The 12085-nt window shown below is 34.1% G+C and overlaps 1 protein-coding gene across 4 annotated transcripts; it reads left to right on the top strand.

Moving 5' to 3' along the window:
• Positions 1 to 456: 456 nt before the first annotated feature.
• On the top strand, positions 457 to 9023 carry LOC111409187. 4 transcript variants are annotated; one of them, XR_002705453.1, is made up of 4 exons: positions 457 to 2283; positions 3523 to 5523; positions 7858 to 8025; positions 8960 to 9021. XR_002705453.1 is itself a non-coding variant. In XM_023039173.1 (3 exons), the coding sequence occupies exons 1-3, from the start codon at positions 472 to 474 to the stop codon at positions 7870 to 7872; spliced, it is 3828 nt and encodes a 1275-aa protein (XP_022894941.1). In that variant the 5' UTR covers positions 457 to 471; the 3' UTR covers positions 7873 to 9023. The 4 variants fall into 4 exon arrangements, 2 of the variants coding, with proteins under 2 accessions (XP_022894941.1, XP_022894940.1); XR_002705454.1 differs by lacking the exon at positions 8960 to 9021 and adding an exon at positions 8141 to 8813; XM_023039173.1 differs by having other exon boundaries at positions 7858 to 9023.
• Positions 9024 to 12085: the final 3062 nt, after the last annotated feature.

The following is a 12085-nucleotide window of genomic DNA, read 5'->3' as shown; positions in this document are numbered from 1 at the left end:
TATAGTTCTAATAAATAAATGACACTACATTTTTTGGTAGATTCTGTTCTTTCTTCTGTCACTTGATGTTCTTCTTTTCCTGTTATTTGTGCTCTTTTCTTTGACATGATCAATGTGGAGTTATGACTACTTAGCATTTGAAATCACAGTTCTCAATGTGCATTTTTTTAAGAAAATAGTGTTAGTAGTTTTTTGAATTAGGGTGTGTTTGATTACATTTATTTTCCATGGAAAATATCAGTTTTCCACCCAAATTCCTACTTGGATTGTTTGATTGCTATTTTTTTCCATGGAAAATATTTTACAACTTTTGAAAATATGCTTAATTTTCCTTGTTTTTAAGGAAAACATTTTCCTTGGGTAGAGGTGGTTTTTATTTTCCACAAAAGATGGAAAATATTTTCTTTTCTAGGTGATATTTTCCATGTCAATCAAACACACTCTTATTGTATTGATATCAGCTTTTAATTTATGTTGTTCAGGGGATTTCTGCACTTCTTCAAGGCATTCCACTTTGTGGTGGTTCTATTGTGTTCTCTTTTCACCCTCATAACATATGAGGTATCTCTTAGTAATGGAGCACGGAATCAGATGGAATTTGAAGCATGCCGGTCCTACAAAGGCAATTCTGATGAAAATTTTCCAGATTTATTTGATGATCATAGTAAGTCAATTGAATCAAAACAATTGGGACAGCAACATGGTATGGACAATGTATGTCCTCATTCGAATTCATTCTGTTTCCCATCAACATTGGCTGGGTTTTTATGTGAAAAAAATGATGCAGAATTTGAAGTATTAGATGCTTCTAGGGTTTACACCGATGTTAGATTATCTGCTGGACTGAACCAAGTGAAAAATATCCTCAGTCAGTCATCAGACAGTGGCACATTCAGGTTATTGGGTGGAAGGACTGTTTCGTGTTCTTTGTACCACCAAGAGAGTTATAATGAATTGCCATGTCTTAACTCTTGGAATGATCAAGAAAATGATGTCACTTCTCGTATAAACCAATTACTTGCCCACGAAACCCGAAATTTGAAATTGACTGGGAATATTGAAACAGTCAAATCTGGCTTTTTGGACAGCTTTTCAACACCACATGTGGAAATTAAACCTTCTCTGCTGGACTGGGGACAGAAGTACTTGTATTTTCCTTCCTTAGCTTTTTTAACAGTGAAGAACATTGGCAGAGACAACATTTTGAATGTCTACGAGCCTTATAGTAGCAACTCACAGTTTTATTCGTGCAATGTTAGTGAAATTTTGCTGTCTCCTGGGGAAGTTGCATCAGTGTGTTTCGTTTTTTTGCCAACAAAGTTAGGTTCGTCCTCAACGCAATTAGTTTTGCAGACAAGCTTTGGTGGTTTCTTGATTCCAGCTATAGGGTTTGCTGTTGAGTCCCCTTATGGTGTAAAGCCTTTAATTGGTCTTGGTCTTTCCTCCAGCGGAAGGTGGAGAAAGAATTTGTCTTTGTTTAATCCTTTTGATGAAGCCCTCTATGTGGAGGAAGTAGCTGCTTGGCTATCAATTTCTTCTGGAAATACTTCCCGCTCGTCAAAAGCAATATGTAGAAGTATTGAAGAATCTAGTGAGAACCATATGCTGAGTGCTAAAGAATGGTTGGATGCTGAAAATGGTGAAGTTGGTCTACCACAAATTGCCATGAGGCCACATAAAAATTGGGAGATTCGCCCTCAAAAAACAGAGACTATTATGGAGTTAGATCTGTCGTTCCATTTTGAAGGAAAAGTTTTTGGTGCAATCTGTATGCAGTTACTGAGATCTTCAAAAAATAAGACCGATACAATAATTGTTCCTCTTGAAGCACAACTGAATGTGAATTCAGGTTATGGTGAACCTATTCGTCCTGTTTCAGTAGCTCTGGAAGCCATAATGCCATGTCTTGTTTTGCTTTCAGTGAGAAATGATTCTCCTTATGTACTGAGTGTTACTAAAGTCACCGAAGTCGGGGAAAATACTGCCAATTTTCATATTAAATACATGGAAGGTCTTGTACTTTTTCCTGATACTGTTACACAAGTTGCTGTTATTGTTTACAGTCCCTTAGAAACTCCCAAAGTAAACATGAACTGCAAATTGGTCATACTAATAAATGACACAAGTTCTCAGATTGAAATTCCCTGTGAAGATGTAATCAATATTGGTCCACAACATGAACTATATTCTTCTATTGAATATAGACAGCAGTCCAGAGATGTAGAACATAACAATGCGCATATGTCTTTAAGCAGCAGCATGCAGCTTCCATCAGAGATGAAGGTATACAGATTTTTTTTCTATCTTTTCTTTGTCTGAAATAAGTTTTCTGGCTGGAATGCGTTGCATTGATAGGATTTGTTACTCAACAAGCAAAAGCAGTTTAATGTCGGATTGTCTTATTGCAATATGATCACAGGACATGATGTTCTACTCCATAGATGGCAACAAAATGAAACTAAGGACCCCTTTTGGCATGGCTTTTGACATCTAAAAGCTGCTTTTGGACCCCATTTGGTTAATTTTATGAAAGTAATTCTTCTAACAACTTTTAGAGGAAGTTGGTCCAATATGGCTTCCGCTAAAAGCATTTCCAGAATAAGAAGCTGTTTTAGAAATTAGTTTCCAAACAAAATTTAAGGTAACTTCCTCATAAAGCTTTTCTATGGGAAGCAAAAGCAAAAGCAAAACCCATGCCGAACGGGTTTGTTGGACATTATGATTACTCTTAACTGTGCAAGGGATGAAAAGAAAAGAAAAGTGTATCTTAAACTGATTGTTATTATGAGTGAATTTGGATTATACTCTGCATCTTTGACTTTTCACACTGCTCATTTCTGAGTTCTAAAACTCGCATTTGATATGTGAATTTTGCATGTGATTTAATTGATTACTTGGTTGGTACTTGGATTGTGCTGTAAGGAAATGAAAATAGGAGGTAACGTAATAGTTACAATGAAATTGAGTCTGTGGAAAATTTTTATAGACTGATATTTGAGAGATTACTTATCTGGAGAAATGCCAGGCCAGAACGTAATCTGCTCGTTACTTTTTATAATTGGATGATGTGTGGAAGTCTTCCTTATTCTTTACTTTTGTTTGTTGGATGAGTAGGAAGGTTTTTGTATCTCTTCGTGGAAGTTTCCAGTACCTGCACTACATTGCTAAAACTTGTAACTTTATGTACGTATGATAGAAAATCTAATAGCTTCTTGGAATGTATTCTCACTTGGAGCAAAATATAGGTCATATTTCCGTTACTCGACCTTCTATTTTCTGCTTCTATAGTTCTATGGGTTGGAGAAGTTCTTGTTATGTTGCAGATGACTCTGTCCAGTTACAGATTAATCAAACAATTGTTCATCCTGTAATTGTGTGATATGCCATCTGTACATAATTTGGCTCTGTATTGACTCACAGAATCTTGCTTCCATCTTTAAATGTTTTTCACTTATATGCTAAAATCATGTATTTCAACTTTCTCGTATATAGTCATTTATTAATGTGAATCTGTATCTGAAGGCAGTGGATGCAAGAGAAGCAGAGGAGCTGGTACTCAGAAACTGGAAGTCTCATGCGGCCACAAATTTCATGTCTGTTCTTGATGAAAATGAAGTACTTTTCCCTATGGTTCAAGTTGGAAGTCATTGGTCTCAGTGGATATCTGTCAAGAACCCAAGCCAAGAATCGATTGTGATGCAGCTTGTTCTTAATTCTGGAGAAATTATTGATGAGTGCAGGACATCTGACACTCTTCTGCAACTGTCTTCATCCAATAGTTTGGTGGGTAATAAATCAATTGCTCATACAAGGTATGGTTTCTCAATAGCAGAGAGTGCAGTGACAGAAGCTTTTGTTCATCCTTATGGCAAAGCGTCCATTGGCCCAATTCTCTTTCGTCCCTCTAATCGATGTGATTGGAAAAGTTCAGTTCTGATAAGGAACAATCTCTCTGGTGTGGAGTGGCTATCTTTGCGTGGATTTGGGGGGTTAGTTTCCTTGGTCTTGTTTGAGGAGGCTATTCCTGTGCAAGGTTTAGAATTTAAGTTAAACTTGCCAACTCCACTTAGTTTTTTGTCTCCAGACATGTCACATTACATGGAAGAAAAAAGTCTCGACTGCTCCGTGCCTTTGATAAAAGAGCTGTACGCAAAGAACACAGGAGACCTTCCTTTAGAGGTAAAGCGAATTGAAGTTTCTGGAGCTAAATGTGGTATGGATGGTTTTCTAGTAAATACTTGTAAGGGTTTTTCTCTTCTGCCTGGGGAATCTATAAAGCTTAAGATATCATATCAGACTGATTTCTCTACAGCTACAATACAGAGGGATCTTCAACTGGTTCTGGCATCAGGGATTTTTGTGATTCCTATGAAAGCTTGTATTCCCATGTCTGTGCTCAACTTCTGCAAAAGATCTACATTCTGGATTCGAGTTAAGAGATCCATGGTTGCGATTCTTTTTTCCATTTTCATATTGTTACTGCTGCTCTGTTTCTTGTTTCCCCACGTAATGGCCTTTGGCTTTCAAGAATACTTGTTTAAGAGTGGGAAAAGCTCCATCTCCACTGTGAGCTTTGCAGAAAAATGTTCTAATGTGCATCACAATCCCAAAAACCATAGCAAGTATCCCATATCCCCAAAAATGAGTGGCTTGATTAGTTCAAATGGGAAAGAGGATACCTTGCTAGAATCTGATGGTCAAGCTGGTGCTCGGAAACATGTAAATCTATCCATGGGATATCAAAAGCAACACAACACTCAGTTGAATACTCAACAAGAAGCCATATCATCACACTCTTCACTTTCAAAACCTGTATCAGTTGAATCCCCTGATATTCAAGATGCATCAAAAGCTAGAATACTGACAGTTAAAATTGGAAAGGGGAAGGGAAGAAGGCGACGGAAGAATAAGAGTTCCAATACAGCACTAAGTGGACTTTTTGAAGTTTCAAGCAGTCAGAGTGGAAATTCTACACCGACCTCACCCTTTTCACCTGTCACATCTGTGGAAGCCAAACATACATTCACCCAGGTAGCTGATCAGCAATGTGATAAAAGCACATTTACAGAACCTCGCTTAAAGGTAAATGCACTGGGGCCTGATCTTTCTTTGAATCTTAGCAACAGTAACTGGCTCTTTTGTGCTCAAGAGAAGCCAAGTTTAGCAAGAAAAGTGGCTGGCAGAGCTGTTTTGTTGCCTTCTGCAACCTTTCCTATTGCTGGAAGGGCTTCCCCACATTTGACACGTCAATCTCCCATTTTGGCTTCGACATCTACAATTGCTTCACATGCGCGGGCTCCTGGTTCCAAACTTCATGATAAAAAACCGGATAAAGTTGAGCAGAAGATTGGAATTGAGGAAAATTATACTTACGATATATGGGGAGATCATCTTTTTGGACTTCCTTTGACTGGCAGGTCAAAGGAGGACTCTAGTATGTCACCTCATGCCACAGAGAGCAGCTCCGAGAGCTTCTTTATGAGTGGCCCCCAAACCCTGATAACAAACTCTCAACTACAACCTGTAAGTGCTATACCAGAGGGTTAATAATAAATTACTTAAGTTCTATTTAATTTTTTTGTGTTGATTCAATCTCTTTCAAAAAACATTTAATGCGTTTTTAACTATTAAAGAAACTGAAACCATGCCTGAGTTAAGAAACCAATAAAATTAAGCACTTTTAATTCAGCAATATCAGTTCCATTGGGTTACTGTTTTTACTGAGAAATTAACAATATATTGCTTTGAATAAATTTGTCATCTGTAATATTCAATTAGCAATTTTTTGAGTGAATTCACTAGATTGGAAAATCTATGCGTTATTATCTTGACAACTTCAAGGAAAACAAACAATACTAGGTGTGTGTTTTGAGTTACATTATTTTGAAAAAAATGTATTTTGGAATAGTAGATTGATGAAGAATGTGGTTAAAAAATGAGGAAAAACTTTGGATTTGCGTGTAATATTATTTTTTTTAAAAATGTGTGGTTGAAATGACGTCAAATCATTATTTAAGAATGTATTTTTTGAAAAATGTGGCTCAAACAGGCCTAGAGGAAAAAATTGTCAGGAGAATGATCCCAAAAAGAGATTAAGCCCTTGTTTGAGCCACATTATTTTGGAAAAAAATGCATTTTTGAAAAGTGTATTGATGGGAAATTTGTAAAAATAAGGAAAAGTTTTAGATTTGCGTGTAATATTATTTTATTGAAGAATGTGTGGTTGAAATGGTGTCAAATCACTGTTTAAGAATGTATTTTTTCCAAATAATGTGAATCAAACATGGCCTAAAATCTGGTGCATGGTATAGATCAAAAATAGTTTGTATTTATTGGCTTGAACACCTCCATATTTTAGTGTTTTTCTTTAGAACATATATTTGTACACTTTTAGTTTTTGTTGTAATTTTCTCTTATGCGGTAAGGTTAATGTTTAAGGTCAATGATCCTTTTAATATTGAGAATTAACAGATTTGATGTATTAATTATGGCATTTTAGTGACTCTACTCAATCTGTTATCTATTTTAAAACTAGATATGCTATAATATGAATTATTATTCATTCTTTAATACGTTGTGTATAGATTTCTTAGAATAATTTGTAGGTGATTTGGGTGGTTTCTTTTTTAATTTCTCTCCGGAATTGCATATAACATGTAATCCTTTCAGTGAAAAAATATACAGAAATTTCTTCTACAGTTCTCTTTATCTTTTGGTGTGAGAGCAAAATTTGCAACCCATGTAATACAATTGTTCATGTGTCTGGCTTTTATTGGAAAAGATAAACCCGTCCTACATGTGCGGGGACATGTTGAAAATAATATTTAAATAATATACATATTGCATCATCTGCAACTTAAACTTTTAGATTTGGTGGTTCGACATTTAACTTATAGAAGCACTAGTGTCAAATACATGAGTATTTTTTTATATGCCTTTTCCCGTAGTAGTTTTTGAGTTATTTTTTTCTATTTTGCAAGTCCAAACCTTAATTTTCTATTTCTACGACTTTTCATTTATATTTTATTGAATTGTCTTGCGATGCATATGAGTTCATGTTTTTGCTTCTTTGATGTTTGTGTTCTGAATATTCTACAATTATACTTTTTAACTTTCGTTCCATTGTTCTGATAATCATGAGTTGCAATTTAAATCTACCTGGAATATAGACAAGAACCACAATGCACTGTGCACAACTTTCATGGGCTCGCACAATCTTTGTTTTTTGACATGAACCAGTGCACTGTTTCGGCCTTCTCAAGGCTGCTTTTGCCCTCCTATCTATCTTTGTGTGCATGATTTCGAAATCCTAGAACTTAATGTGAGATTGATTGATGCCTTAACAAATGTTAAATAGTTTGAGGTGTTTGTTATTATATGCCATTTGAATTGCTTATATATGAATTTACTATTTTTGGGGTATATCAATTTGAAACAGTTCTTAGTGCTAAGTTTTGATAGTTGGCATAACTGAGTCCCCTATGTAATATGTCTAAGAAAAAAGAGAGTGCCTAATGAAAATCCATGTTTTAATATCCCATTTGTTGATGCATATATAGCATGTTTGATATAGGAAATCAGATAGCACCGGTCGGTACTAATAAAGAAAAAGAAGCTAAAATGTTCATTATAATTTCCGGTTGTGTCCTATGTTGCATACTAAAGCATGCACTTTGAGCCTAAGTGGACATTTCGTTTTAAAGATTGGTAGGATGCTAATGTTTGGCTGTGAGAAATGTTAGAATGCTGTGACTTTCATGTTATAATGGCTGTTTAAGATTATATATACATCTTGTTGCTGCAAGTTTTTTAAAACTGAGTGTACAGTTAAATATAAGATAGACTTGAGCTTCTTAGGAGTCATGTAGATAGGAGAAGAGAGTGCCGGTGGTGCCAGTCGACGCACATTCAGAAATAGCCAGCAAATGAGGAAAAGTGAAAGCACAACATTGATTCCTAAATTGGGATTTTGAGGGGACCATCTTCGTTTCTTCCCCACAGAAGCTGGCAAAGACAAAATTGCAGGTTCGAAAATGATATGACTATCCTCACAAAAGGATGAACTCTCAATCATTTATTCTTGTTGTCTCAGTGCATACGTGTGTGGCCATTTTCTCTTATCCTATTCTTTGGCTTCTAGAATTACATAGGTAAAAACTGTGTAACAACAATATGACAGCAAATGACAGGGACTGTTCTATTTGTGGTCTCATCTTTACGGGACCTTAATGACACAACATTGATGTCACACACTTCTTGAAAGTGGAATTCGCGAAAAACCAATGTGGGCGTACTCCTGGAACCATCTTTCCGGTGGCTCATCCAAAGAACGAGTATTGATATTCAATTATATTTGAGTAAACAACTTTCCATTGTAAAAAGAAATAGTCACTAGTACTCTGCTTCTCTCGCTCATGGGTTGGTTGCGATATATAAACTCGGATTTTCCCAGGACAATCATTTTTCTCCGATACATGAGCTGGCTAAGACAAATGGCAGCGTCGAAAATGATAGGATAATTAATTGGCTTCTGAATTGCAAAGAGTAACATGTTTTTGTCTCCAATGTTAATTAAAATCACAATGTCACAGCAAATGTGGACAGGGATCGGTTTATCTATGGTCCCTAATAACGAAATTGATATTAGAAGAGGAAATTGCGGAAAATTAATGGCTTTGTACCAAGCACTACAATGTGATAGAGGGTGTCATGATCATTTGAGAAGTACGTGGTGATGAGTTGGGATTTGAATTGTCATTGCACGTGTTTGTGTTAAGAGGTATGTAGTACTTCTGACAAGTTGGTGAGCTTTGAGGTTAAGCAGTTTTCTTATATTTTGAAGTTAGTTGGCAAGATTATTCAATGTTTGAGACTTCCTCTACAAGGTTCGACCGAAATGAAAATTGAGAATTTTGTGGTTAAAAAAATGTCGAATCTCAGTTGAATCATATTTTATCAGGACTCGTCGACGTAAGTTCCTTGGCTTGCAAGCGTGAGAAGGGCAAACGATCAAGGGCGAGGGACAGTATGTGATCAGGTCAAAAGATTTAGTTGATGAACAATATATAGGTTTCAAATTAATTCCATAAACTGTTTAGTTTTAACCTACAACTTGATTTTTTCTTCCCATTATGTTTGAATTTTGTACATGAAGATAGTTGTCCAAGTCTCAATATGTTTATTATACCAAGTTAAATCTGACTAGACACAATTAAGAAAGAAAAATGTATGCCCCGAGCATAGCGCAGTGGTGCAAAGGGTAGGACTGATGTTATCTTACGTCTTGCTGGCAGTCGCAGTGTGGGGATTTGATTTTCGAGACATGGAATTGAATTTCTTGTAGGCGCAGTGTACATGCAACTCTTGTTCCTTAACTTGTTGGGGCACATCCTATGATTTACCTCTCTCACAAAACTCTAGGGGTGGGACGGTGGGGCCCTCAAAGTTGGGGTTCAACCTTTTTTTTTTTTTTAAAAAAAAGAGAAATGTATGATGTAATTCTCTTAATTTATGTTCAATTTAACGTAATATATGCATTAAAACACTGAAAAAAATAATAATAATAATAATGATTGCATTAATAGGAACACCATATAGTCCCATCCATGTCAATATTTTTTTAATTTCTACCATTAAAATCTTTGTAAAGGAGAAAGATGCCTAAACTCTTTGTTAAGATTTAACGTTCCAAATTTTTTTTTGTCTTAATAAAATTTGACACTTGAACATATCGTATTTGTTAAACAAATAGAAATGTGTCGAGTTTCAAAAAAATAAGTTGGGGGTATTCCCATTTATTAAATATATGGTGTGTCAATGTCTCCAAAATATTGAAGGGTTCTACTACTCGTACATCAAGCTGTCAGCCCACCTCACAAAAAGGGAGCCCGCGATTTGTGAGGAGGATTGTCAAGTTCGGTATACAACCATCAAATTTCAATATTGAAAGGATAATTAAGGAAAAAACAAGTTCGGAATATCATTATTTTACAAATAAGTTTACCTACAAATGTATAAGTACTTTATGAATAAACTTTTTTTTACATGCAAAGTTAACAATTAATAAGCTGCTTATTAAAAATAAATAGTATTTTCATGCATTCACACACGAGAGAGAGAGAGAGAGAGAGAGAGAGAACTATTTTTCTCTTTTATGGAGAAAGCGATAAAGCCAATGATGAGATATCCTCACGTGCTTGCTATATTAATATTTGTGTCAGATTCACCTAATCCTACTTTTTAATTATAATTTAATAATCTTCTAATGCGTTGGGAATGTCTCAAAGTATATTTTCAGTAAACTTTTCTATTAAATTCTGATTATATCACTTTCTTTATTAGCTTTTTAAATCACTCCATAAATGAATCTGTCTATTTTCAGTTATTTCTCTACCTATACAGTGAATTATGAAAACATGTTTAATATAAAAATAAAGAATAAAAAAATGTGAAATATTTATTGGATATTATCTTATTTGAACTTATATAGTGTTACATATCAAATATGTGTTTTTAATGCGTTAGCTTAGCACAATTTATTTGAAAATTATTTTTACTAAAATTAATTTTCAATCAAACATTTTAAAAATATTTTGCAGTTGGATTCATTATTTTTCTCTACTTTTTAACAACATATTAAAAAGGAAAAATCATGCTACTCAAACAGGGAATTTTGATAGGAAGAGTTGATAGACAACGCTCGACGTGCATTCATTGAAAAATGAAAAAATAAAAATAAAAAAATAGGCAAATTACAATTCACCACGTCACGTGTGTCCATTAATTTGTTTTCCATTAAAAGGAATTATGATATTAATAATATTAGTGAATATATATATTCACTAATATTATTAATTATAAAAGAATATAAGTACTTTCTCTAGCTATAAATTTCATTAATTTGTACCTATTTTTTCAATTAGCATTAATTATCTTTAAATATGAAATTCATAGGATCCAATTTTTTGTACACATTTTTAAAAAATTCAATAAAATAATTTTAAGAAAAATTAATGGTGCAATCTTTATTCCTAAAGTATGTTATTTTTCCAATTAAAAATACAATAATCTTTTTCTACTAAAAGATTTTAACTTCACGGGTCCAATTTAAACTAATTTCTATCTAATTGAAAAAGAGTAAACAAGGAAAATTAAATTTGTATATTCAAATAATATCATATATTTTTATAAAGTTTTTGGTGATAAGTGGTTTCTTTAACTTTATAGCGTCAAAGAGTTTATAATTTTTTTTTTCTTTCATATATATTCAAATATAATTTTTTTTTTTTTTGTCTCTCACAAAATAATTACAATCACTCACAAGCACATATTTTGTCGGTGCAATTCCCACTCCATCCCACTTCCCTTGCACTTCTCTCTTAGGCTCTTAGCATTATTATAATTAGGAAAAAGATATTTGTACACTCAATCCCTTACCGAATGTTTTACATCCTCTCACAATGTATGTCGGGCTGCACGAGAATTTAAAAATGCAGGCATGTGGTCCCCACTCTATTGTGAGTGGTAGGTAAAGGATTCGATAAAAAAAATTCGGTACATGTAGCCTTGACCAATTAATTAATAATGAATTCCTTATCAAGTATACATAAAATTAATGAATATAAATAAAAATATTATTTTTGTAACTTAAAAGAGTACATATTTTTATTCAAAACCACTAGTTTCAATTTAAATTGGTTTAGTTCTAGGTCTTATTATCAAGATTTGATCGTATCTAGACCAGATGTGATCCTTGTATTATGGTTGTCAATTTCACGAATCGATTCGATCTAATTCTCAAGATACTCGAACCAAACTATTTGACACTCACTTATAATTTAGCTTAACTTTTAGGTAGATTAATTCAATACTGTACTTCATTCATACCATTAACTACTTATAAAAGTTAGCATAAATTTAGTTTAGATGTGAAATACTAATTAGGAGCCAGCTTTCTTGCCATATTTCCATCCACAAAACAAAAAACTAGTTTGGCTATATGCTATGCTCCAACCTTCACCAAAATATTCTCCCTCACTCTCATTTCACCATTCAACTTTCCCGCTCTCTCTCGCTCTCTCTCTCT

Source organism: Olea europaea, chromosome 14 (genome assembly GCF_002742605.1).
Source record: "Olea europaea var. sylvestris chromosome 14, O_europaea_v1, whole genome shotgun sequence".
NCBI classification, from domain to species: domain Eukaryota; kingdom Viridiplantae; phylum Streptophyta; class Magnoliopsida; order Lamiales; family Oleaceae; genus Olea; species Olea europaea.
Note: the sequence above shows the minus strand (reverse complement) of the source record. Positions and strands in the feature narration are given on the sequence as shown.

Bases quoted from the DNA above. Each gene is read 5' to 3' on its own strand.
- LOC111409187 (XM_023039172.1), top strand. From the start codon at position 472: ATGTTGTTCAGGGGATTTCTGCACTTCTTCAAGGCATTCCACTTTGTG. The intron at 2,284-3,522 runs GTATACAGATTT...CTGTATCTGAAG, and splicing joins AGCTTCCATCAGAGATGAAG to GCAGTGGATGCAAGAGAAGC.